This window comes from Corvus cornix, chromosome 8 (genome assembly GCF_000738735.6).
Source record: "Corvus cornix cornix isolate S_Up_H32 chromosome 8, ASM73873v5, whole genome shotgun sequence".
Classification (NCBI taxonomy): Eukaryota; Metazoa; Chordata; class Aves; order Passeriformes; family Corvidae; genus Corvus; species Corvus cornix.
In genome coordinates, this window is record NC_046338.1 from 18,064,847 (window position 1) to 18,092,776 (window position 27,930).

Here is a 27,930-nt window from a genome sequence, read left to right on the forward strand (position 1 = left end):
TCTCGTGGTACTGTGTGACTGAATGATAAAATGGCAAGTTAAATTCTGTGCTGAAAAATGGAAGTAATATGTGAGAGAGAAAACAAGCCAAAATATACATGCAAAATCCTGGAATCTAAATAAATGGCTTTCACGCAGCACAGAGTGCTTGAGTTGTGGGGGGTTCTGTGAAAACACCAGCTCATGGCTCAGTAGGATTCAAACATGCAAATGAAATTGGTATTATAAGAAAGAAAAATAATATAAAACCAGAAAGCATTTATTATGCACCTATATAAAGCCATTGAGTGTGTAACTTGAATAATGAGGACCACTGTGGTCTTCTAGAATAGGATTATGAAAGGTGTAAAAAAAAGCAAAACAAATCATTGAAAACAGGGAATGACTTCTAATAGAGGAAACATTACATTTACTAGAACTCCTGAAAGAGAACTGAAGACTGTATGATGGAGGTATACGCATTCAAGAACGGCATGTGTAGGTACACAGGAAAAATTATCCCTCTGCTTTTTTAAAAAAAAGAACTAGTGGACATCAAAGGAAATTATCAGGCAGTGGGCCTGACACAAACAAAAGAAAATATTTTTCAGACAATGATTTCCTAAATTGGAAGACTTGTTGCCCTAGAATGCTGTGGATGTCAAAAAGTGTTCAGGCAAATTCTTGGACAAGCTTCTCCTCTGAGAGTGCAGATGCTGTTTTTTCCCCAGCAACTCCAGAGACTCAGTCTGGGACAATGCACAGCAGAAAATGTCTTTGTGTGCTTTCTGGTTCCTACAGTCTTTCACAAACAAAACATTATTAACTACTCATACTACTACTGAACTACACAGATGGTATTCATTAGCTGTTCTTGAAATGAAACGGAAACAACCAATCGAAGTGAAACATCTAAGTGTATCCATGGTCAAAGGAAATTATTTTGGAAAACAAAATATTGCTGCAGCAGTAGGATTACTGTAATTTTAAAGGTACGGAACTTTTGAACAGCTGATAGTAGTATCTACACTTAAATTTTGGTTAGAATAAAACGGATAGAGGATATAAGCCCTTGTGTTTTGTAATGTAACAACTTAATGCGGAGGGCTTTGCTCGAGGTGTTTTACTTAATGGTTGTCTATTACTGGACATTTCAGCTGCCTTCTGAAACATCTGATGCAGGACTTCAGCAGAAAGTTGACAGGTCCTAAGGACAAGAGGGTGTTTTTTGGCAACAATTTTTTTTTCTGACCTTCTGAAACATGAGAAAGACAAAGCAAAGAGGTAATCTAGCCACACAGAAAACAGATGACCAGATAAACAAACGATGCTGTCATGACATTCCAAATATGGCAGACTTTTCACAAGGCATCCAAAAAGTGTACTAAAAATTATCTAGTAGTGTAAAAAGGCAAAGTTATATGAAGAGGAAAGTGGAATACTACACTGCATGAACAACTGATCAAGAAGGTGCCATGGCATTTTATTAGAAACACACTGAGCGCTCGGATCTTTTTTATCCCTTCTATAATTAAATGCTCTAGGTAAAATCCTGATTGATTATCACTTTTATTGATGGTTTGGGGGGGACCAGAGTTTTGCTCTATAAAGTCACATCCATTATTTCAATCAGATTTGCAAACTCAGTTCCAGTGTCTTTTCTGCTATAAATACTCAACAGGTGCTCCTCACCCTCCTTTATATCAAGAGCATTTAACTCAGACAATAAACTGAATGAGTATTAGCTTACTTAATCAGATAGATTTTGGTAAGTGTCACGAATGAAGGAGACAAAAGAAAAGAAAGAGAAAAACAGGTTTGAATATGGCGTTACTATAAAGGCAAAGAAGGTAAGCAAGTCAGGCAGTGAGAGAAATCAGATGGAAATCAGATCTTCTACTAATTGCTAAGAAGTAGAAGGATTAGTACTTCTACCAATACAAAACTGCATAAGATGTATTTAGATTTATAAGGGGGAAAAAAGACAAAAAAATCCCCAGTACAATGTGGCAACAAACAGGATTGAAAGCAATGGAAAATGAGAGAAACCAACTATAAACTCAACCTCCAATGGTGCAAAGCCTGCTAAGTATGCCAGAATCTACAGGAATTATATATATATAGAGAGAGCAAATATATAAAAATGCCCTGGATTTATGGAGATTTTTATATGCACACCTACGTCTCTGATGTCTTCAATGTTACTTTTGACCATGGTACTTTATCACATGTAATCAGTAAAGAACGCCACAACCACAGACTTCAAAAAGAACCCAAACAAAACAATGTGGAAGGCAAAACCTTAAAGCATTTGGCATGATGAGCTTTATATACAATCTAAGCAAATCAAATATTTAAGAGGGATTTTCTAAGAAAGTGAGTAATAAGTAATTTAGTCTAGTGGTCAGTGATGGGTGCTGAAGACAATTTCTGAAAAAGGAAGTAGCTGCAGATATCCAAGTGATAATGGATGGCATTTAGGAGAAGCATTATCAGTAAACTGCTCCAGAGAATCAGAGTGGCCTTTCCAGAACAGAACAAAAAGTTGCAGAGTAGAATGAGAATTTGTACACACTCCTAATTGTTAATCCAGTTACTGAACTATTTGTGGGGTCAGTTAGAGGAGAAGGATACTGGAATATTAAAGCATGCTGAAAATTTTCTAGTTATGGATGTATGCATAGTTTTTCAGCTCCTAAATTCTTTATCAGGCTTCATTGCAGTAGTTTTGATATCAGACTCCGAGGAATTTACACTAGCCTGAAAAGTTAAGGTGCAATCAAGTAATGGGCTATCTTCTCTGAACATATGTTTGAAACCAGTATTGCTAGATCAAAATATTGAAATCACAGAAGATACTTTGAATACTTTAAAACATTCTTCTGGGTTTTGGATCTTACAGGAACATTTGGATCACGTTTTCAAACTTTCTTTCATAGTGACTTTTTGTTTGAATGCAATTCAGGATTTTCTCATGCACAGCTGAGTCTTCTAGAAAATCTGTATCGAACATTTTAAGATATGTGATGAAATACTGAGATCTGGCAAAAAAAAAGAGAAAATGTGTGTTTCTTAATAGCCACGTATTTTGTACCCTGATGTGGTTAAGTTTACAGAGAACCACGGACACACTGATTTCTGTGAAGAAAAAACCCAATTCACTGCAGCAGTTCCTTTGTACGTCCCTCATTATTTTTTATAAAGTGTTAGTGATCAGTTACATAATGAACTGTGTAATACAGGTTGTTTTCTGGGAAGCGACTGCCTAGCCGAGGGCAGCGACCGATGGAGACAGGGCTCCCTGTCGGGGCCGGACCTCGGCGGGGCGGGGTGCGCAGCGGTGCCCGGGCCTCTCTGAACGTTTTCCCTGAGGAGAAAGGCCGGGTTCCCGGCGCTGGGAAGAGCTGGCTCCAAGCGCGGAAACTCTGTCCCTTCAACAAGTGGGGTCCGGCGCCTCAACGGCGGCCCGGGCGGGGCGGCAAGGAAAGCCCCCGCTGTGCCCTCCGCCGCCGCCAGCTGCGTGGGCGCTGCCGCTGCCCGCACCCCGCGCACTCCCGCAGCGGCGCTGGGGCAGGAGAGGCGGGCCGGGAGCGGGCCGGGAGCAGACCCCGCTGCTGCCGCCGCCCCTGTCCCCCGCCCCCCGCGGCGCACGCTCGCGCCGCCTCACGAGCGGGCCCAGGCCGGGCAGCTGAGGGCAAAAGCTTCACCGGCGCGCACGGCGCATGCGCGTTTGGCCGGCGCCTGCGCCTGCGCGGTAGCGGAGGGGGACGCGGAGCGGAGCCCGGCACTCGGCAACGCTCGGCGGTTTCCGTGCAGGCCAGGCCGCCATTTTCTCTCAGCTTCCCCGTGCGCGGCTCCTGTCCCGCTGCCCGCGCTCTGTCCTGCTCGGCGATGGACGGGTGAGTGGGCACCGGGGCGCTGGGAGCGAGCGTACCGCCGCGCTTCTGCTGCCCGTCGGTGGTGGGACCTGTCCCGGTGCCGGGCGCTCGCTCGCTGTCGGCGGGCTGCTCCGAGGGTGTGGGGAGCGGTGAGCTTCCCGCCGCGGGACAGCTGAAGCTTGAGGCCCCGCACAACCTGGGAGCGGGGCAGGAGGGGGCTCAGTCTCTCCGTAACGTGGGCCCTTCTGTAGGGTCTCCCGTTCAAATCGCCGAGGGCTTTGGGCCGCCCCCTACTTAGGTCTAGTGCCCGAGACGCCGCGTCTCGATGTAGAGAAGCAACGCCATCTACCCTCATCCGTCCCCCCCAGAGCCTCTCCCTCCCTCCTTCCCCCTCGCCTTTGGCATTTCTCCCCCGGCCGGGGGTGAGGAGGGGCGCGCTGCAGGGCTCGGGTTTGTTTTGGAGCTGGCTGGAGGGGAGGAGCGATGCCAGCAGGAGCCAGATGTCGAGATCTTTTGTTTTCAGAACTGCCTAATAAGCCCTTCGGCTTTCCCCCCTCCCCAGGTGGAAAGATGCCTTTGTATATGCAGTGGACTGGCTGTAAAAACCAAAGAAGGGAAGGTTCGAAGGAGTCGGCCGTGTGGGACAGCGAGGGCTGGGATGGGCAGGCACTGCACGCAGGCCTGCTTTTTTTTGGACCTGGAAAATGGGGCTGCTGGCTGTAGCCTTCATCAGTGTAAATACAGCAACCTTCAGCTTCCAAATCTCTTATTAGGTTGTTTACTTTGCTTCAAACAGAAAAACCATCTCTTTGGTATGCTTTAAGCATATAACCTTTCAACTGTGAGAGTTCCAAAGGCTTTTTATGGTTGTGATTATAATGGTAGGAGTTACAAATCCTGTCTGAGAACTCTTGTCAGTAATGAGTACTACATTGTGGAATGCTCTCTCATATTGTTGGGGGTTTTTGTGTGTGTGTGTGTGGACTAAGGTTTCTTTTAGGATTGTGGTATACACTGTGAGTGATGATGTCACAACCTCTAAGAAAAAGATATACCTAGACATACCTGTTGCAGCATTTTGCATAGGTGTACCTCTTTAAATTTCGTATAGGTGTAGCTGCCAATGCGTTGGGTTTTTTTTTTTCCAAGCTAATTAACAAAAAAACAAAACCGGTTCCATTGCTCTGTGCTGTTCAAAGAGTAGGTCAGGCTATGTTGCTGAACTAGCTGTTTAGTTAATAGAGGTGTGTGAGAAGTTCTGTACTTACTTTTAAATTACTCTGTTCTCACCCTATAATCTCACGTAGTCCAGAAACCCGAGTTTCCTAAATAATTTCCTTGCAGCGCTGCACTGGAGTAACATTTACTTGAAACTTTGTACTCTTTGGAAAGGCCTATAAGCTATGGGAGCCCTGTGGCTTTTTAAAGTTTCTTTTGTATTTCAGTCCTGCACGTTATTTGAACATAGTTTCTTGCTCAGGGTGGTTGTTGCCTGTTTGTTTCCTCACTGTTTTGTCATTTGAATACACTGAAAAGTTGGGTTTGTGAGGATAAATTGATTGACTTCTGTTCTTGTTTTTTTCTTTTTTTACAGCATTGTCACTGATGTTGCAGTTGGTGTGAAGGTAGGATTTACACTTAAATAAGGGGGCAGAGTGCTGATACAAAATTAACTACTTTGAGCGTCAGTAATTGCATGTTGGAATATTTTAGCTGGTCATTGTGAGCTGATATCTTGTCAGCCGTATATGCTTTATAAACAAAAATCTCTAGGGGTAAATTGGAGGCTCTACACAAAAGACTTTTCTAGGCACTGAACTGTAAACAGTGCTTCTCGATTAATGTAGTGGTGTCAGCCTCTTGTTTTAAAACTTGATTTTGCATATTTTTTCCGAAACAACACTCTCACATTGTTGCATGGGAACTGTAGAAGTCATGCCTTTTTCTGTCCCTCCCCCTCCATTTTTCAAAACAGTTCTCACTGAAGTTAAAAAAGAAGTGACTATCTGTAATTGGACACAAAAAATGGGAGCTAGAATTTGTTAGGTAGACACAAAAGAAGGTGTTTGCTTTGCTGTACTTTTTATTTCTGAAGTTCAGTTAAGAATTTATCATATTTTTATAACAAGCAAAGGGCTTCCAAATAGCTGTTAATTTACTATTCATTTTGCTTTTTTTATTCAAATCTGTCACAGGAATTAGATCAGTACTACGTAGTAGCAGAGTGAGAAATAATGTTTATGCAAAGATATATGGGACAAGAGAACCTCAAAGAATGCATGAGAGCAATTCTATTTCAGTGGTAGAAACACAGGTTTTGTAGTGCATACAGTTAACTCTTCACATTTGTTCAGGGACGTTGTAGCTTGTGCTACGTACCTGCCTTTTCACCTGAAGCTGATCTGTGTTAACTGCTTGCTAAGCCCAGCTTTGTCTAGTAAGGCCCAGTTGCTCAGATTCAGTATTGGTCCTGCTGGATTTGGACTAGTTCTTACGTAATACAGCCAGCCTGTAGATACAGCAGCTGTTCTGTCAGATGTACCTATATAATGTTTCTGGGTAAGCTTGCTTCTAGGAAGAGCTATAAGAAGTCAGTTACATAGATTTTGGACCCATCTGGCTCCAGATGTTCTTGCAGTATTGGAGACAAGCTTAAAATCATTCTCTAAATCGTGAGTAAAGTGTAGTTATTAAAGTACTTCTGTGGGACCTAATCACAATAGAAATACGAACTGACATGATTATTTTTCTGTTGCCTGGGAGGACAAAGTGTTTACTCATTAAAACTTAGCGATGTATTTAGTAGTTTGGAGGAATACCTGAGGATGTTCCATGTCTTTCAGCAGCAGACTACTCCACATACACAGCTTTGGGGCAAAAAAAATAAAATCATAAATTGCCCGTAGTCATGTCTAGCAAAGAAGTAGTTTCAGGTAGACCATGTATTACTTGGATCTTAAATTCTGACATTTCTCACTTCAGGAGAAGTAAATGGATTCAGTATCCCTTTCAGCCTTTACTGTGAGCAACTTCAGTCTAGGAGAATTTCAGTGTTATGAAATATGTCCTAAGTGGATAGTGCAGTTTTGGAACCAAATTTTAAGATACTAGCCAGACAGTGAAAGAGAGATGCTTCAGATGACATAACTCCTTCTTTCTGTTGATTGTAGAAGTTATATTATGAATATAAAAAAGAAGGCAAGATAAGTATTGGAGGCAGTGGTTAAACTAAATACAAGGAAAGGCTCAGAAGTATCAAAAAGTTATGCTCTTTGCCATGTAAAACGGACTTGCTGGCTGGTTTTTAAAAGAAAACAATCTGTGTGTGGAAGTAGCTCAGATAAATAAGGATGATGGTATCCTGAAGAAGGCTGTTAAATATGGGAGGAATAACTGGATTATATTCTGGAGCTTCTGTAATTATCTCAAGATACTAGTAAGAATGGAAAATGGGATTTCTGTCTAATTGAGGTATACAGTGTGCCAGCTTCATTTATGTTTTGTGGAAGGATATGTGAAACAAAAGGACATGTTTGTCCTTATGTTCTCTGGTGACTATTCATTGCTTTTGATGGACTGATGTGTTAAAGTTGAGGAATGCTTTGCCTATCAAGTGTATGTGAACAACTGGGATGAATCATCTGGCCTTCTCTTGCCTGTCATCTTTTTCATGGGGTGCCGTGGGAATGTGTAGGGAGTCAGTTTTGAATCCAAGGACTTGCATTAGCATTATTCTTCCAACACTGCTTTTATTGTGACTGGATAGTCATTGGATGTGGGCAGGGATTTACATGTGAGAAATCACCTTATGCAGAATAATTTTTTTACTCATTGCTTTCTGAGATTTTTCATTTACAGTGTATATGCTAATCACCTGCAAAACATGTTTGTGATATACTCAATTATACTTGGAGAAATGGACTGTGACATATGACTCTTCTGTTTGGAAAATCAGCTTTATTTTATCATCATTAGTCATGTCAATACAAATTTGAAAGTTATATTAACTGTTGTCTGGCAGGTTGTTCTCTTAAACAGAAAAGTGAACGTGGTAGTTATGTTTTTAAACCCATTCATAAAAGAGTAGGAGAAGTTAACTACTGTAGTCTGGGTATTGTCTTTCAATTAAAGGAGGGCTTTTTAGCTTTGGGGACTGCATGTGGTCAAGGCAAGTAAAAAGTATAAGGACTGCTTCCTTATAATGTTTTATTAACAGTTTTATAATCTGAGTTATCTACAAATGAGGGATACATTTGAAACTGTTACCATTTATTTGTACTGTACACTTGATTTGATTTAAAACATTTTTGTTCATCTGATGTTCAGTCTTAATTCTATTTACATGTTGAGTCACCAGAAATTAACACCAGAAACCGATACAAAACATAAAACTTAAAATGGAGGTGGAAAAAATGACAAATACAACTTGAAAACTTGGTTTACATAAAGTAAATGTGGGGATTTGTGTGACTCAAAATATGCAGTGGGAACACGCTTCCTAGCTCAAATCTGTCAGAGCAGCAGTGTGCTTTAATTTCTGAAAGCATTAGAACATGTCACAACCCAGTCATCTTGTAAGTACATATGAAATAAATCATACTTGATTTGGTCTGTAATGTCTTGTTTTGCTTACCTAGAATTCATGGAGGCAGGGAAATGTCACTGCACACAGTTCACCCCTTACATTACATTTTGCAAAATGCAAAAAAGAGTGAGCCTTAGCTCTCTGTCTGATGCTAATTTGTGAACTTGTGTTATATATAAGCAGTTTGTGTAAAGTATACTTGAATAGAAGAGAGCTGAGGAGCTGAGAAGAGAGCTGATAGTATTTACACAGTTCATCAGTTTTTAAAACATTTTAGTTCCTTGAAGAAATTTATACATTTTATAGATTCCTTTATGTGTGGCTTCAAAAAATTGTCATATCATATAAAATGTTTGCTTTTTCTTTTTAAAAAAGTACATTACAGCTGCTCTGTTCTTATTACATCAGGTCCTTAGTTACTCTCTGGTTATATATTTTTGAGCATCAGCATCTAATAACTGTACTGTGAATTGCTCTCTTGTGCTCTCTTTACAATTACAATGCTTTAATCTTGATAACTGATTTGGCACTTGGTGTGATAGAGCCTTTTTCAGCCGTTGAGTGCATGAAGTATATAATGTATCTTTCCTCTGGAGTAATTAAAAGAATCTTTGGAGGGGTATAAAACATGATACAAGGAATATATGTCACATAGGTGTAGGGAATAACTTAGGTGAACTTTGGGTGCATATTGAGGCTGATGTCTCCTATTGTATTTCAGTGTCTGCCACTTCAGTCTAATGGATGATCTTTCTCCTGGAAGGGATGGGTAGCTGTGCAGTAAATGGGGCCTGAACAATTGAGTGACTCATTTTGTGTATCTGCATTGCATGTTTCACAATGGCTGAGGTGTTCTATCTAACAGGAGAAAAGAACCAGCCATTTCTTCTTGGATGCATTATTTGGTACACAGCATTTGGGACATTTTTGACCTTCCTGACAGTGTTTTGGTCACTGGCCAAAAACCAAGTTTCAGCTGCCAAGTGTGGACAGCCCTAGTTATAGCCAGGAGGGAAAAACTCATTCCTATAAACACAGTTTTGTAATGTTTAAAGATGTGGAGATGGCCTTCTTCACCCCAAAGTCAGGGCTTCAGCCTTTGCAGTGCACTTGAGAGAATTGGTGGTGTGTATTTAGTTGGTTTTGTTTGGGATGGGTAGAAGATGCTAAGAAACACTGTCCTAGTACTTTCTAAGTTTTGCAAACAGTAAAGTATCACTAAGTCCTCCTTTTTCCTGATGCTGAAACTTAACATGCAGGAATATAGTAGTATGGGGGAAGGGCAGTAGCTAAAATCTGATAGAGAGGAACTGATGGAGAAGGGGGAGAGAGCACAAAGTAGCATTGTGTAAATACTCTTGAAGCACTTTGGTTTTTTAACTCAGATTCTGAGGAGTAGCCTTCTCTTCCAAAATTACAGAACTCTGAACCCTTTTTGCTAGTAATAACTGAGAATTTCTTCATGGTGGAAACAAGGAGATACTGTAGATATGCTGCGACTTTTTGTTTCAACTGTATACTGTATAATGAAAATGGGATTGAAAAGTTAGATTCTAGCAAGTTGTCAGATGATAAATTTTTCGACTTGTAAAATTTAGTCTAAACTTATTTCAGAAGCCTGTTGCTATCGGTTTTTTTCTCTCTGAAATTTTTTGCCTTCACTTGTAATTTTGGCTACTTAAAAAGAAGGGAGTGGTAGGATAAAAAATTGATTTATTCATACAGGCAAATGCCCATGTTATGGTCTGTTTCACTTAAAATGTTAGAATTGGAGTTTTGAGCTACCCTTGCATAGGGTAATCATTAGTAGATTGCTAGTAGATGAGACAAAGATGCAGTGATATGAGAAAAATGGGTTGTTTGTGAATTGGATGTGTTTTAATCTTGTGTTTGCTATGATAATGTTTTTAGACAACCTTTGTATTCAATAATACTTAGTAGTGATAGCAGCAGTAAACAGGAAAAAAAAATGTGTGTAACATTATAGCAGTCAAGTAAGACTGAAGTCTGACCATGTTCAAAAGTTTAGAACTGGCATCTGAATTTGTCTTTTCAGAAGTGGTATGGGGAACATGTCCATAGTGACAGAAAATAGCTTCTTACAATGAAAGCTGTCTGTTAACAGTAGAGATATCTGATAACAGTAACTTCTATAAATTGACTCTGTTTGAAATGGCTTTCATATTTATTCTCAGAAGAGCTGATTCCAGTTCTTTTTTTCTTTGTGCCTTCGGGGTTTTTTGTAATGCTCTTTCTGCCACTTTAATATATGTGGAAAAAGTAAGGAAAGCTGAAAATGGAAAGAAAGGAAGTGCATTGAAAATTAGTTTGTTCTCTGTAGTAAGTATGCAACAGTGTAAGGAAGCTCTAGTATACTTACTTGATATGTTTTGATATCTTTCACTAACTGAAAATCACCTAGTTTTCATTTGTAGCAGAACACTTAAGTTTGCATCTTAATTGAGGAGTTGTACAAAGAGAAATGCAATCACCTGCACCATCTCTGAAAACATGCACTAATACCAGCATGAAAATACCTTTCCCATTTCCTAGAGCTTTGGGCCATGTTTTCACAAGCGAATCAAGTTGCATTCCTTTTTTCTGTCACTGTAATACTTGTGCAACAGATGTTTAGGTAGCCAATTCACAAACCTCTCTTGTGAACTTAACCAGGATAAAGCTGAGCTGACACAACAGCAAGCTGCATCTTTTTACTCAGGTTTGTACCAAAGCATTGTGATTGCATAAGTACTTGTAACTTTACACAGTTACGAAGGACAGAATATGAACAAGTTGCTAAGGTCAGGGAGAAGGTAGGATTCTTGCTTTTGGTGGTAGTTGATTCAAATGAGGTTGTGGTTTCACAAGCTGTTAATGGGACTGTGATGTTGGATTTAGGGGTTTGGGTATTTTTTATAGCTGCAAGTACATGTAGCCATGTTTGGCTTTTCATAAAATCAGTTTTTCTGTGAATGGGTAACACAAGTATTGAGTTATAGACAAAACAGCATTACCACTTTTAATTTATTAGTGAAAAATAGGGGATAACGGAGTAGAAAATACCTTCCATGTAGATCACATTTTGAGGTGTAGAAATTGCTACTGAAGGTGCCATGGTTCTTGGGAAGGCAGAGGACACATCCAGGTGGTAGCTCTAGTGAGTTGTTCTCACCTACTCTAATTTACTACCAGTAATGTACAGCTGTTTGAGAGTAGTACTTTCTTTCCTGGTAAAAGTGGAATCGAAAGTCTGAAATGTTGGAATAAGTTGTCTTGTTAGTTTACTTCTCTTGGGTGTTTGAAGCATTGACTTATATTAGAAGAGATTCTTGCCTGCAGTCTTTCATTACAATTGAAATTTGGAAGTTTCCAAATGAGACTGTGTGACATGGTGTAAATTGAAATTTGATTCTTTACTCTTTGGCTTTTTGGTTTAATAGTCCGTCTTGATCTTCTGGTGCTTTGAGAAATTTGTTTCTTTTCAACACTGTGTTTTGGGAACCTGGAGATTTTTCAGGGACATTGGGTTTTGTTAATCTGGAAGACTTTTCAAATTCCCTTGATTGCTCTCTCTCAATTTCTACAAAATTTGTGTGTTTTTATTAATGTTTTATTAATTTTCTCCTAGCTCCTTTCTTACCAAAAAATTGAGAGTGTTAAAATGGCAAGTTAGTTGTTAGGCTATACAAACAATATATCCTTGGCTGAGGAGAATATGAAAATAATTGAAGTAGGGTAAAAAAGAATGTATAGAGAGAGTAAGTATGTAAAGGTCATATTGTATACAGTTAATACTGAATGAAAAGCAAGTGATGTTACAAGTAAGTTATTAAGCACCCATGGAGTTCACCACCCTAACTGATAAGATTTCATGCCAATATAGTTAAATAGTGTATTCTTAAAAAAAATTCAAATAGGTGTACTCCTTGCATGTGAGGTTCTAATGAAGTGATAACATGTGTATAGTTAAACTGTACACTTTGTAAAATACTTAAGAACCTGCATGGAGTTTCTGTTGTATATGTAGACTTAGCTTGTCCTGTCCTGAAATTAGGTTTCTTTTTCCACAGAAACCTTATAGGTCTTCTGTGATCCTATATGTATGAGAGGTGTAACAAATTCCTTAGGGTAGTTTGGCTTATGTGTTTTGACAGTTGTGTGTGTAATCAGAGCATAAGGCAGATCAAGTGTTTTTTCGTCACAAAAGATTATGTGAGGGTATATTTATGTAGTGTTTCATATAAAAATTTATCATGTTAAAAATAAAGCATCCTTTGAATTCTGATCCATCACATGGAAACTGAACAAAGTTTATAAAGGCTGTGTTTGGGAGTTTAAAGTGTCTTGTTCTATTGTTTCAAACATCCAGTCCCCAAAGTTACTTCAGATATCGAAGCAGTGTGTTTACAATGTGTAACTGTTAGAGGGGAATGTTTTAATGTCTGGGTTGAAATTGTCATGTGCTTATTCCTCTCCCAAACCATCAGGTTTCTGGCTCTTTCTTTTAAATTGTTCCCAGATGTTGTTAGAAATAAAGTGTTTTACAATGCTGTTGGATTTCCTTAAATCATGAGATCTGTCTCCTGGCTTGTCATACCCCTTGGGAAATTCATGCCTGTAGGCTGAGAATGACTGTGGTAAATGTGCAGTGCAGCTAAAGTTCTCCTACTTATCTTTCATTTGGGGGGAAAGGAGGAGAGAAGGAAATGGGGAGGGCAGAAGCATCTTTGAGAGAGATTTGTAATACCAGCAAATATAAATACCACCAATGACAGTATTTGTAAGAAAGTCTGTTTTTCAATATCTTTGAATGTCTTCTTTATATTTTCTAGTGGGAATTTAAGAAATTATTTTAGATGATACAAAGTGCAATTCTGTCACTTGTTTACTATTTCTAGGAATATAGTACTGCTTCTACACATGCTTCCAGTAAGCTCTCTGTAATACACTGTTAGGTTAGGTATAGTCATAACTTCTGATCAGAGTCTCCACAGCCCTGAATTATTAGGAAAAAAGCTGATGTGTCTCTGATTTAAATAGTTGTCAGAAAGTATTTTGATGCATAAAAGAGTAAACCTTTTGGTAACTCTCAAGCCAAAGCTGTTACTCTCTGGCAGTACTTTAGATGTAATAAAATCTGGGGAATGTGTGAAGTATTTAAAGCCCGATCTGGAACGTGAGGAAAATAGTTGGCAAAGGCTTCTAAATAGTATATTTTTGATTAGCCTGGAAGGATAGTATGACTGTAATGACTTCCTGAAATTACATAGCTGCATAATACAACCTGTGATAGCATGAAGCTTTATAGTAGTCTTTTATGTGGGGAAAAGAAATCTGAAATTCTGCTATGTAAATGCAACTTGTGTGGTGAGGGATTTTGAGTTAGCTGTAACTTAAAGCAAGGATTTAGGACATCATTTTGCTGAGCTAGGGGCTTCTTCTTTCTCTTTGTATAATTGACTTTGTAAATTGCAGGAGTGACAGTATATGAAATAACTGTTCACTATGGGGAATTAGCTGAAATATCAAAGTGCTGTCTTTAATTTACAGTATATAAAACAATTTTTGTATGTATAATTTTGAATTTTCACTTAGATATGCACTAAAAGTCTGAGTTGTCATATTTTTTGTCTTTTTTGAAAGTGGTCCTACGTGTCAGTTTTACCTAAATCCACTGATTGAAGCCATGCATTAAACATGATGTTTTCCCACCATGCATGGAAATGCTCTCTTGGGGTCATGGGGGGTGATAACATGGGCTTCAGTGAAAGGGCGGTATTGATTCTGTGACAAATTCTGGGTTCACTCACTGCAAGATGTTAGCTTGGCAATTCCCTTGTTTATTTTGTGTACTTGTATTTTGCCAGATGCTGATTTCATAAAGAAATGGTCTAGATATCTGATCTGAGTAGTTGTCAGGTTTTGTGGAAGATGAATGTAGATTAAGTGTAATTAAGACACTGGTAGGAATAGAAATACGGCATTGAAAACTTCTGCATGTTAGAAGATGACCTATTTATACTATAATAGCAGTTTGTACTTACTTTGTTCTTAATAATCTCCTAGCCTCATGCTAAAATGGGTATTCAATTAGTCTCTACTGTGTTGCTATTGCAGTAACTTCCCTTTGCAGTTTATGGTGAAATATAATCATTGTGGTGTTTTTTTTATTTGTTTATTATTTTAACTTAGATGTGAATGTTTTTGCCATCTCTATATTTGTGATCTTCAATATTGTTATGCCATCTCAAACTTGCTTTGATTCTTTAGAACACAGCAATTTGCACAGACAGGGAAAAAGAGTTAAGTGAACATTGCTCTGGGATCTTCCTTTCTTGAGTCTGATTCTCTGTGAAACTCGAAGATCTGAGTTTGGTTTCCTTAGCTCTGAAACAATCAATACAATTACCTAATTTAGTTCAAAGGTTTGTTTTGTACCATTCAACTAGCAGAACTTCTGTGCTTGAGACTAATTAAATATTCAAGATGCTTGGAAAATTGGTTATGATTTTGAAATTCATGTATGACATAGCAGAGTGATGGAAAGCTTTGCTCTTGGAGAAAGATGTCGGTCCTTTTTGGCTTAGCACTCTCTAAAAGAAGATGCACATAAAACCAAAACCAAGCACCCTAAACCACAAATCGAATAAAGCCTTATCTCTGCTGAATAAATGTAAGTAAAATAAGTATTTATGTCTATGTAATTCAGGAGGGATTGTGTCACACGGTGGTGCCAGTCTTAACAGCACACATTGGCTTACTTGAGGTGCTTATATGAAATTGCTTTACTAGACAATCAAGATCTTCAGATAGCCCTTTTGAAGTAAATCACAATAACCAGGCAGGTACTGGTTTTGATTTTGTAATTTAACCACTCTGTGTCCAAGTCCATCATGTTTTTTGCTGCATAGCTGGTTTTAAAGTTACATACTGAAATGAAGTACAGAAGGGTCCAGGCTGCTTAAGAACCAATTAGGAAAAATAACCATGTGTATCCAATAGGATCATTACTCACACAATAAGAGGTATCTTTATCTTTGACCAAAAGCTTGGGAAATGTGTATGGGAGTGAGTTAGGAGAAGTTTGCTATACATTTCTGATTTCATGGGGTAATTGGAAGAATATTCCATGTATGAACGTGTACATCTGTGAATCAGACTTTTGAACACTAATTTATGCAGATAAGACAAGTGTAGAATTTATGCTGCAGGCCAGTGTAAGAAATTCACGTTTAGTTTTCCTTCTGAAGCAACAATGTTAAAACTTTCAAGTGCAGTGACAAAATCTTGTTACTGACTATGAAGGTGTTAATGAAATGTAAAATGATATGTTTGAAAATGAAGAGAGAACTGTTCATGAAACACAAATACAGGAACTGAATATCCACTCTTTTGAGTAATTTGTGCTTCTTTTGGATTTTTCTGCTGTGGATTAAGAAATTAACAGCTTTTTTGAAAGCCTGATTTACTAGGAACCAGAAGTTTATGTAATCATTCTTGCAGTCTTTCATTCAGCAGTTGCTGTTGTAAGTAACTTTCTGAAGCTGAAGGCAACTCAAATTTGAGATATTTCAGAATTGTAAAGTTTCTACAGGTTTTGGGAAGAGCATTCATTTGGTACTGGGGTTTCTTCAGCTGTTTATGTAGTAACTACTGTACCATTGCAAATTGATGCTTGTCATACTAAGGGGGAAAAAAAGGCTGCTGAATGATCCTAATCAGCCAGACTATGAACAGATTCAGTGTCTGCTGCTACTTCTGCCTATTCAGCTGAGCTGGCCAGGCTGCAGACGGGCTCCCAGGCAAAGCTAGATGGGTAGCTGCAAGCAGGAGAGACTGCGCTTGCCACTGAGTAACATAATGCTGCTAGTAATCTGCAACTTTGCAGTGTTCTTCCCTTGTGTATTATTGTTAGAAAAAATAAAACATGAAAGAGAAAGAATGTTTCTATTTCAACTTACACTGAGTACTTGCGTATTATAGTAGAAAGCAATGTAGTTAGAATAACAAGAGTTTCTATAACTTGTCTATGTTGTTTTTCAGTTCTATCTAGCTAAATTTTTTCTTAGTTAAATCTGATTAGAAATGCATCCTTACACTGAAAAGGACAAGACATGGTCCTTCTCATGGTCCTACCTAATCTTGGTATTAGGCATGGGGCAATTTTAAAGGAGCTCTGTTGCTGATTTGATAGGCACAGCTTTGTTTCTTGCTATGTACCCTTACAAGTTTAGAGCATTCAATAAACTGTAAAGAAATTCTTCAGAGCTGATGTTGAAAACCAAGTAAATTTTAATGGCTCTATGTGTGCATACACATATACAAACTTTAATGTACTATTCCCTGTGTGGACACAGATATAGTGCAGTATGATAAAAAGGTAGAGGTTTGATTTTTGTAAGTCTTGCAACTGTGCTGTCTATAAGGGTAATAGTCTCAGATTAATTTGTTATGAACTATTGAGGTGCCCTGTAAAACATATTCATTAACTATTCTTGATTCTCTTGTAGTGTCCACAACAGAATTAAACCCATTTATTTTTATAAGGATGAGTAGTAACTGTTTTTTTTCATCATTACCATTTTAGCAGTGATCAGTGACCTGGATTAGTCTTAAGGGTGCTGCGGAAATACTTCTGAAGTGGGAAAGAACCTATAAGAAATTAAATACAATATTCAAAGGATGTTTAAAATATTTTGTTTATTGAAAAATCACATAAAGATTTTGTAGGCTTTTTGAGAGATGAAATCTTGAGGGTGAGGGGGGTTGGGCCATAAAAGAAAAAAAGAAAGAACAAGATAAAAGAAGCGTTTCTTCAGCTGCGTCAAATGCCCGTCCTACAAACAATTTGTGGAAAGGGTCATCTTGTATGTTTTCAATATAAACCCTCCTCTGATTTTTGCAGCCCACTTTTAAGTCATTCATTAATTGATATTTGTCATGGTTTAAGAATTACAATGAAGATGTAATTCCCTGCCCTAAATTGTGTTTTGCAGAAGAAATGGATGTCCCCAAAACTAAAACTGATTATTTCCTGTGAACATTAAATCTTTTTTTTTTTTAAATAGGGGTGTTAAGATTGAGCTAAACTCCATATTTCTACTTGCATAGATTTCCCTTGTAGTTTCAGCTAGATATAATAGTTTTATATATGTCTATTAAAATATTAAAACTTAATTTAAATGTTACTGAAGTAGAATAAATATATTTAATTATATTTTAATTTGAAATGCTGGACAAAATTATTGTTCAGCAGTTCTCACTGTACCCAGAGATGGCTTCATTTCAGTGGTGGGTTAAACAACTGTGCTTAAGCTGCTCTCATTTCAGATTGCCATGTAAATATACCGCTTTACTTAGATTTCAAGTTGTTGCACTTATCTGAAAAGAGGAAGTATCATCTTTAAAAATCACAAAATAGAGGAAAAAAATCTCTTACTGTCTCTTTCTTTTTAGAGAGGATCTGACGAACTTCTTTCAGGCAGTGTACTCAGTAGCCCGAACTCTAACATGAGCAGCATGGTAGTTACTGGTAAGTGATGCCCTTTCAAAGGAGAAATCTATAATTTATACTTGGACTCATTTCCTGTTTACAAGGGGAGAACACCGAAACAAGAATCCGTTGTGCTATAGGGGGATAAACTGCTGGCTTGTATTAGAATATAGTGACTTTGTATTTCCTACAAACCTTGAGTGTCTGAGAAGAATAATCCCATTAAAAAATAGGCAACTTTCAGATGTCTGCGCACTAAATTGTTGGTGGGTGATGGGATGAAAACGTACAGTTGTCTTGTACAGCTGCCTTTAAAGTAAGGGATCTCAACTGCCAAGCGAAGGTAAACAGCTTAACTCCTGTGTGACATCAACTTTTTTACACATGGACATCTGCAAGCCTGGGCATTATAGGAAAGAACACTGTGCCAGTTTCATAATGTAGTGTGGATTCAGGAAGGCAGAGTTCTGGTTCACTGCTAAAGCAGGAAGCTTCACTTTTCTTCCTTCAGTTTGAGGTTGCAGTGGTAGAATCTCAGAATATCAGTGCAAAGTGAGCGTGGCTGTGCTGGAATCAGTTTTCTAGTGATGCTAGATAGAAAGAAAAGTTTTTCATGAATTGGCACACACTAAAACACCATCTATTGCAGTTGATGCTTCTGTATGTTGAATGTGCATTGAGCTCCCTTGGAAGGCTCATTTCAGAAGTCTTCCTTTTTCTCTTTTTTCTGTTTTCTTTTTCTACCATACCATTTATTTTTTGTGGTTTTTTTTTTTTTTTCTTTTTTTTGCTTTTGCCTTAGAGATGTGGAGGAGTTGGTTCATGGCATTAGAGGGTTTCTGGACTTTCCAGTCAGTTGCCTGGTTCACTGTTTTACTGTGCCTGATTTTCTGTATTTATGGGCTGAGCAGTAATCTCTGTTATTAGTAGCAGACTCTTTCCATTTTAATTTATTAGTAAGAGATTGGGATTTAGGGTGCAATTTCATGTTAGAATTAGGGTGCTGTGGTGACAGCTCTTGCCAGAATGGGTAGCTCTGTGCTTTCTCATGCTACATCTTTGGCACAAGCAGAAAAACCCCCAAATCCACATGTTCCTGCTACACACTCTTCTGTTGGAGTGCTCATACACTTGCAGAATAAGTTAATGCAGCACTAAACTACTCTAACAAGAAAAAGTAGTTTTTCCTTGCAGCAGCTTACTGATCAGTCATGTGATTGCACAGTTTTAGACAGTGCAGTGTTGAGTGGAAGAGTGTGGCAGCAGGAGAAAACCACTTCCACTGGCAGTTCTGTAACCAAAGGTGAAGAGGTGGTCGTACTTTGGAGTAAGTCAGAAATGCAGTGTAGTGCATTCACAGCCATTTTGGAACCCCAGAACATTCGTCTATCCTCCCTGTTTTTCTTATTTCCTTCTGGTTCTGAAAGAGGTCCCTCTTGTTTTCAATTTCTTGATGTCCTCTTCAATCCTGGATATTAATTAGTGTTTCATCAGTTTGCTTTAATTAAATGAGAAACTGGTATGAAAAGGAGCTCAGGTTGTGTGCATGAGGGTTTGGCTGTGGGCAGTGGGCATTAAGACAAGACAAAGTCCTAAATGTTACCAAATTTTCCATATGTTTTTACATAAACGTTTAGTTCCAGGAAATTAAATGCAAGTTAATTTAGCAAAGGAAAAAAAGAGATTAAAAAAAAATGGAGTAAGAATTACAATTTTGAGTTTTCAGAAAAAGAAATACAGAAGCTTGTCTAAGCAGACTTTACATAGAAATTCTTCCTGAAAAGTTCTGAAAATGGCAAAGTGTGTTTTGATCCCATTAGGTTGATGTATGGGATGGGAGTTTGATGTATTTTACAAATAGAGAAGATGCTTCACATCTTGTTTTTATTTCTACCCTCTTTAAGCCGTTAAGGGTTTGGGTTTTACTCTTGGAAGTTTCTTTTTTGGTGTGGGTGGGGGTTTTTTATTTGGGTTTTTTTGGCATCCAGAACCATAAATGACTATTCAAGAAACGATGTCATTAGCAGCAGTAGTCAGAGTATTGGTTTGTCCCCTGTAATATCAGATGCCTGTTATAAAAAGTTTCATATAAATTGTATAATATGTAAAGAAGGTTGGTGGAAAAATAATCCCAAACAAACAAAAACCCACAATCTGAATGCAGTGCTATAGTTTAAGTTTGTTTGGGTATTTTATTTTTCAAACAGTTTCTTGGTATTGTATTCAAATTTCGTTCTGCCTGCCTTATTTAAGCAGCACAAAAAACCCCTGTAGAGTTGGATAAATCCACTGTTCATTATTGCTTCTGAATATATCCTCCCATAGCTGTCTTGTTTACTGGGGACCAGGAAGTACTTTTTCCAGACTTGCAGAGTTTACCAGTTCAGACTGTCAACTCAGAAGTAATTAGATTGAAATGGAAACCTGTGTGTTAATTTTTCTCTAACCATCTCCTGAAGCCAAATGAGTTCAAGTATTCTTTCTGTCTGAACTGATGTCCTCCTTTTTGTTTCAGTTCTGCTATTACTTTTCCTCTTCAGAAGAATTTAAAACATTTTTAAATTAAACATTTTTTTTCTGTAGCCAAGGTATAGTAGCGATGAATCTTTCTCAAATTTTCTAGGGCTTCAAGGAACCTGTGATCATTTGTTAAGTCCCTTGTAAATGAGACAAGTTGTAGATACCTGCCTATGTAAAACTAATACTTGGTCTTGCCCTTTAATTCTTAAGAATTGGGAAGTGTCATGATATTATGAGACTTGGCCATTGTTTTCTGGAGAATATAGAAACCTATTCTGGTTTTGACTGTGATATTTCCACTATCTGATCCCGTGATATTTTTCTAAGTAGATAGCTACGAGAACAGAAGAAAGAGATGGTTTGTCTTTGTAATCCTCTGAAAGTGTACACAGTCAAAAAACTGGTTGTCAATAGCAGTGCCTTAACAGGCCTAAACTTGGAGCCAAACTGTGTCAATTGCAGCCTCATTTCTTTCTCTTCTATCGAAATATTAACCTAAACCAAAATGCTTAAGTTGTCCAAAAAACTACCTTTTCTTGGAAGGGAGTGGGTTTGGTGGAACTGAGGGCTGTGTCATTATTAAGGGTGAGGCTGAAGATGATTTTTTTTAAATGAACACCCTACCTTTTTATCATGGGAACAGTTCCATTAGTGGTTGTTTTTTTTTTTTGTATTCAGCTGCCATTCAGTGAGAATACTGTAGTACTTTAATGCTTTTATGAATACTCTTGCTCTAATCTCTCCCAGTGAAAGGCATGAAAGAGAAATGGTTTCCCTGCCCTATAGGGAGTCTTACAGATAAATCCTTTCCTACTTTTTTGTGAAAGAAACTTGTGTAATTGGTGAACAAATGTTTGATTAGCATTCTTACCGATTAATTTGAACCACTGGTAATTCTCTGAAAAAGGCTAGCATGTTGGACATGGCTCAAAATATAAGGCCTGATCCTTGAACATTTTCTAAACAGTTTTGTCATCTGTATCCATCCTCCAGACTTTGTATGAGAGGAAGTTGACATTCACTACAAGTGAAGTTATTGTTTTAGGTACTTTCAGTGTCTTTTGTAAAAGAGCAGTCTTAACAGGAATTTAGACTTGGATGAAGATGACTTTTACCTCTTAATTCTGAGCCCTGTTTTGGACAAATTTGATTGCTGTCATTGTTGAGAAATTTCATTTCAGTTAAGCATTTATATTTAAATATATAAGATTTATTTTTTTTTCCTGAACTTGGTTGGACAGTATGGCAGAACATTATTGTGTAAACATTAAGGGAAGGATCCCGTCTACTAGATTAGAATTTGTAGCAAGGGAGGACAGCTTTTAAAGTACAAGATCAGCAAATATCTAAGCTTTTCTAAGAAGTTCTTTTTTTATGTTAGATGTATAAGTTTCTGATGTTTTTAACACCAGCTGACATGAATATCTTAAAGTTGTATTGTCAGAACCACAGGCCTTTTACTACTGCTTGAACTACTACTAGTTTTCCTTCAGCTTTTCTGAAAATATTGTCAAAGTCTGTTCTTATTTTCTGCCTAATGTTGCTTGATTCTGATTTCTTTGGAGAGCATAGTCTTCTCATAAAGATCTGTGAATTAATTTTTTTTTTTGTGTTGGTGCAGAATGACTAGAAAGGCTCTTTAGGTAAGGTAAAATATGATTTGGTAACAGGATTCTGAGAAATCAGAGCTGAAACCAGGATCTTTAAATAAATATTCCTGACTCTGGATGTTTTTGAAGACATTAGTAAGGCACATTGCAAATGATTGTACATAAATATTTTTTTTACCTTTCAGTGATGTATGTTCAGTAAATACATAGCTGCAGATTTTAAATGCAAGAAAAATCTTTATCTTTAAAAACTGGAAAAAGTATTTCCTCTGTAGGGGGTTACTTTTATGCTGAACTTCTTCTGAGGCTTTTGCTGTTCAGATGGAGGACTGCTTAATGGAAGTTGTAGGAGGAGTTATCTGTATGAAGATGCGCATGCCGTGAACTCCACTGCTGAAATCCACGCACAGAAAAAAGTAACATTTTTAAAGGGATGTAGATAAAAAGTGAAAGATGTTGATGCAAGTTTTATGAAAATTGGCTTGTCAAAGACAAGGGATCGAAGCAGAAGAATGGGCAGATTTTCTTGTTACAGCTGCCATCAATTTCATTGTTTTCATTTGTGTGTTTAAAGTAGATCAGTAGAAACATTCCAAAATTGTTTTGCAGCTGAGCTCACCAAACTCCTGGAGCTTTGAATGTTACTGTTGATCGTGTTTTTACTTAACTGGCAGGGAATGTTAGGAGTGGCTTTGGTAGGTAATTCACTGTATTAACAGAATACTTAGCGCTGAGGCATACAAGCTAATTATATTTCAAGTGCTGTGTTTGACTTGGGCAATAAACATAGATGTGCCATAGATGTGCCATTTTTGATAGCGCGTTAAGTAAAATTGGTTGTTAGTTAAAATTAATGATGCCTAAATATAAATAATTTACTTCTGAAGTTTGCAAATTGATTACAATTAATAGTAATTGGGAAGATTTTAAGAAGTACATTACACGTGATTGGAAAGTATAGTAATTTAATAATACAGTATACTGTACATATTTCTACAAATATGCAGACTTAGAAACTTAGAAAAATAAAAAATATTAGGATGGGAGAAACAAAATGTGGCTCTTAATATTAATTTAGGTAATTTGCATTACTATTCTGTGGTAACTCATTGTTCTACTTCAGCTGGATTTCACTCTAGCTGTATTTTTACATACTTTTAAGGACTAAATTGAAGTGCATTAGTTTTAGATTGCAACATCGAACAGCCACTATACCATACTGTAAATGTGTTATCATAGTTGCTTGGAAAGCTCAGTGCATTTTGAAACAGGTGCAGCCTATGTGCAGATGTGCCAGTTAAAAGCTGTGTTAGTTTTCTTTGTTTCACTGTGTTTACTTCTTTAAGGTCAAATTCCTGTTAAGCAACAGCGTTTGTATTGTAAGATAGTTTTAATATTGGTTGGTCAAGATTTTCATATGCATATGGCCCATATCTGTGATAAATGACAAAAAAACCCCAACAAAAGTGTAACTAACACTGACCATGTAGCCTCTAACTTTAAGGCTAACAAATGCAGGCTTCAGACAACTTCGTATTCTGTGTGTTTTTATCACATTTTTGAGTATAGTATCTCGTTTTCTTGTTCTTTCAAACATTTTGGATTCCAGACTTTAGGTTGAACTTTTGAAGTTTTACATACTAAAACAAAGGTCCCGTTTATTTTCTTTAGGGAACTTGGGAAAGGTCACTGAAGAAGACAACAGCTCTCTTCCTACATTTTATCAGTTACATCAGGGTTAGGTAAATATAGGAAAACTTTCTTTAAGAAAAGAACCTTCCAGAAATGAAACCACAGTGGTCTCTATTATATCTCCCCCACCCAATTTATGATTGTTTGCAGTTTGTGTAGCTGGTTGTTTGAGGCAGGTGATTGTGTTCAGTAGCCAGGGCAACATTTTAATGTTTTTGTCTGGTCATAATCTACAACTGTAAACTAGATACCTTCAATTGCACTGCCTTTCTCTTAGTCACTTATTTCCTGTCTGGATATGTGTCCTATGTTCTACTAGCTGGTAACATTGAATTATATATATTAAGCTAAGGTAAAACAAGAAGTGCTTTCTACATAGCAACGGCAATGAATACTACTGCTGTTGAGCTTCTTTTCCTTTTTTTTTTTTTTTAGTTATGTTATGTACTGACAGTTGTGAAACAGTGATTTCTGCAGAAAGGATGTTTCTTTATATATTGTTTCACTACTGCAGATATGCAGGGATTTATAACCAGTGTCTTGTGGTCATTTTTACATTTTTTTCCCTTCTTTTCAGGAACTAATGGGTGAAAGCAACTTTTTATTGTATCCAACATTTTTTGCCTATAGCCACATAGTTACATTTCTATATTAGCAGATTGTGTAGTTATGAAAAAAGTATTGTACAGGAAAATCATGCATCTAAAATAAAGGTCTCAGAACTCTTGGGTCATATTTATGTATTTCTCCAAAAAAAAAAGTGCAGAGAAAAGCTCCTCTAGGATGGAATTTTTATTAAAATACGTTTTCAAAACCAGTTATTATCAGAAGCAAGCTATTCATTGTTTGCCAGGAGTTATGCTGAACTTGAAGAACAGTTTTTCTGCAAAAACTGCTTGGTTGCATTGAATATTCATAGCTTGAATGATTGAATGACTTGGACTTACAATATGCCTTGTGTATATCGCAGTTCATTTTGTTGCTTTTTTATATAGGTTCCTATTTCTCTGTTTAATAAAATAGGAGTTTCTAACTCATAATGCCAGGACCCAAGTTGCTCAGATTATGGCCATTTAAAGGCTTTGTCAGCCTGTAAGCATTCAATTTCAACAAGTTGATTTATGCTGAATTGAAGGAACTCTCTGCAACAGGGATGTGGCTTATGTATCAATTATATTTAAATTGTAGTATCCTATTTAGATGTGAGAATAATGCTTTGAATAGCATTAGTAAAGATGAGATCTTGTTTTGAAATAGTTGCCTGATGTCACATGGAAACTGAATTTTTCATGTCCTTGGTGGAAAGATGCAGAGGACGTAGATCAGTGCTATGGTTGTTACAGAACATGGGATTTTATGGTAGTCTGAATTGAATATAACCATTCCTGTTACTGAACTTGACAGCGCAGGGTTAATGGTTGGACTTGATGATATTAAAGGTCTTCTCCAACCTAAGTGTTTCTGTGATTCAGGGCTAGGTTTCTAATTTTTTTGATTTTCTATTTTTTTTAAACTACATATTTGTGGCTGTAACTTGATTTGTAAATGAACTAATACACTCTGTTTTAGTCATTCTCCCAGTGCTTTTTAAAACTTTTCCCCCAAGGTAAAAATATTGTAGCCTGCTGCTTTCAGTGCATATTTGTATTTGTTAAAGCATTAACAGCAAGACATTTGAATTGCATCAGAATCTTCAAGTCTAGTTAAAGTCAAACTACCTCATGAAATAGCTACTTGCCAATAAGCCTCCAGTTAAACAGAAGTTTCTCAGCAGTAGTTATTAGTCAGCTTGTGATGTCTCCTCCTCTAACATCTCTTGGCCTGCTCCCCACCCCCTTCCCCCAGTTTTCAGCAGTTTTGTTTGAAGTGCCATATAGGGAAGGATCTTTCAGCTTGTTGCTGCTTAGGCATAGACTTTATTTCTACCAAAAGACCATGTTACTCTTCTAGTACTTTGCTGCCCTTGACTTAGCTTTTAACCTTTATGGACACTGATTCTGCTAATAAAATTTGTTAGAGAATGAAATTGTTGTTTTAACAGTAGTTAAATTCACCTTTCAATGGCTTTAAACAAGTTGTGTTCCCACGTTGTAAATTTGGTTTTCTATTCCCAAGTGCAATTTAGTGATGTGTCTTCAGCTGAGAAGTACCATTTAAAATGACAAATAAGAGACTACAGTTAGAGAGGTTTCATGCAGTGCCAGAATCTCTCAATAACGCTCCTAAAAGCTAAATTTAATTTGTTCCACAAATGTCTTGAAAAGTTCACTTGTGTATGTGCATGCATATTTAGTGTATGATACACACTTCATTACTGCTATTACTGAAACAGGAAATTAGTGTTAGGCGATGCTGAATGGATAATCAAAAGTAGAAAAAGTACATGTTCTCTTTGCTTTCAACAGCTGATGTGTTAATTTCTTCTGTCTTCCAAAATCCATTTTAAAATGTTTTGGCTTAAATTTTACTTTAAGAAGGTGGGCTTCCTTTTTTAATGAATGGTACCAGTTCAGCTTTCATTGTACAAGAGATGCTTTTGCCAATAAGTAATAAACAGCTTTTGTCATGGTTACTTGCCCTACTGCTAAAAACTTTTTTTGGGCAATTCCATAGCATTGAGAATGCTTGTTGCCAGTCTCCCCCTCCTGTCCCTCCTGCCCCGTTTTCTGATTGCCATACATTCTTTCGTGCCTAATTCTGTATTTTTTGCATATGTTACTTTAATATGTTTCTCTGCTTTTTTACATAAATGTTTTTGCACAGGCACTTATCTACATAACTTTTTTTTACAGTAAGTAAAAATGTTTAAAGAATAGTGTGGTTGAGGTTTAAGACAGTGTAAAAAAATTGTGAGAGGCTTGTATACATGAGTTAAAGCTCTTAATTGCTATTTAGAAAAATATATATTTAGTAACAAAATGTTTCTTTTAAGCTTGTTCTTTAAACTTACTGCAGGAAAAGTTGAAAAACTTTGTAAATTGCTAGTATTAAGTAGCAATGCTGTTAGATAAAAAATCAGTTGGGTAATACAGTAATTACTAAATTATTGTGTTAATTATTAAAGGAACATTTCATATTCATAGATGTGAGTGATTATATACTGGCCAGTGATACTTTTACTAGAAGTGCTGGGTTTACCTAAAGCCTAATTTAAATAAGAGCTTTAGTTTAACAGAAAGTAAACCCTTGGACATTATGCTGTGGAAAAGTTAATATGTCAAAATTATCAGTTGAAAACCATACAAAAAACAAAACAGCTCTGTCAGTACTGATCTGAGCAGTCATGGTGAATATTTTTCTGGTGATGGAAAAAAGACAAGAGGTTTCTTAATTTCAGAAAATCCTTCAGTTTAAAAATTTTTTTGAATTCTTGTTTCTCTTTGCTAATATTTCATATTTTTTGAAACTTGTGATGAATTGAAATTATTCAGAAAGCTGAAGTATGAGGGGCATTGGACATGCAGTTTCAGTATCACCATAATTCTTTTATCCTTTGCAAGTTTGTTTTTAGTGTTTTGTTTGGAATGCATTGTCCAGCCTATCACACTTCGCTGTGCTTCTTCTGTTTGGTTTTATTTATTTATTTATTTTTGTGGAAATTTAAATTGAGAACAAGGGAAGACTATTGTGTGGTGAGCTTCAGGTGAAAAGTAAAAATACTTTTTCACAACCTTTGACTTTCTGTCTCGTTGAGATAAAGTGTTATAATGTATAGTTTTGAACAGGTGAAATCTGGCTACCTGGAAGCTCAATCTCACCATGTTTGCCAAAACGGTACAGGTTAGAGTCCTGTGAGACTTCAGATCCTAGTTTAGTGTGTATTTTTCAAGTTTTACTCGTGTTCCACCAAAATTTGTCTTTCTGTGCAGCAGACCTAAATAAAATACTTTCTATTGCATAGATTCTAGCATTGTCAGTTGGAGATACTGCTAGCTGAATTTTGACCAGTTTTGAATATTGTTAGGTTTTGTTATTTTGTGTGCTCTAGTAAGGTAGAAAATACTTCGTGTTCTTCAGTGCAAGAACTTCTAAAAGCTTAGTTGTGGAAATTTTTTTTGGAAGAGGGATGATGGTGGTGGTACAGGGTGTGGGTATGGAATTACTGCATGACATGCCTCTAAGCACTGTTTTTAACTAATAGAGTTACTTCAAATTTTATATTTAGATCTAAAT

General features: G+C 37.2%; 1 protein-coding gene across 8 annotated transcripts in view; it reads left to right on the forward strand.

Moving 5' to 3' along the window:
- The first annotated feature begins 3,722 nt into the window (after nt 1–3,722).
- The window catches only part of PTBP2 (polypyrimidine tract binding protein 2), a 46,792-nt gene continuing 22,584 nt past the window's right edge, over nt 3,723–27,930 (forward strand). For 6 of the 8 annotated variants that reach the window (XM_039555844.1, XM_039555846.1, XM_039555845.1 and 3 more), the window contains exons 1-3: nt 3,724–3,878; nt 5,452–5,482; nt 17,899–17,974. In XM_039555844.1, the coding sequence (XP_039411778.1) occupies nt 3,871–3,878; nt 5,452–5,482; nt 17,899–17,974 (115 nt within the window). In that variant the 5' untranslated portion in view covers nt 3,724–3,870. Of the gene's footprint in view, nt 3,879–5,451; nt 5,483–17,898; nt 17,975–27,930 lie in introns of all 8 variants that reach the window. The other 2 variants (XM_039555843.1, XM_039555850.1) reach the window with 2 other exon arrangements.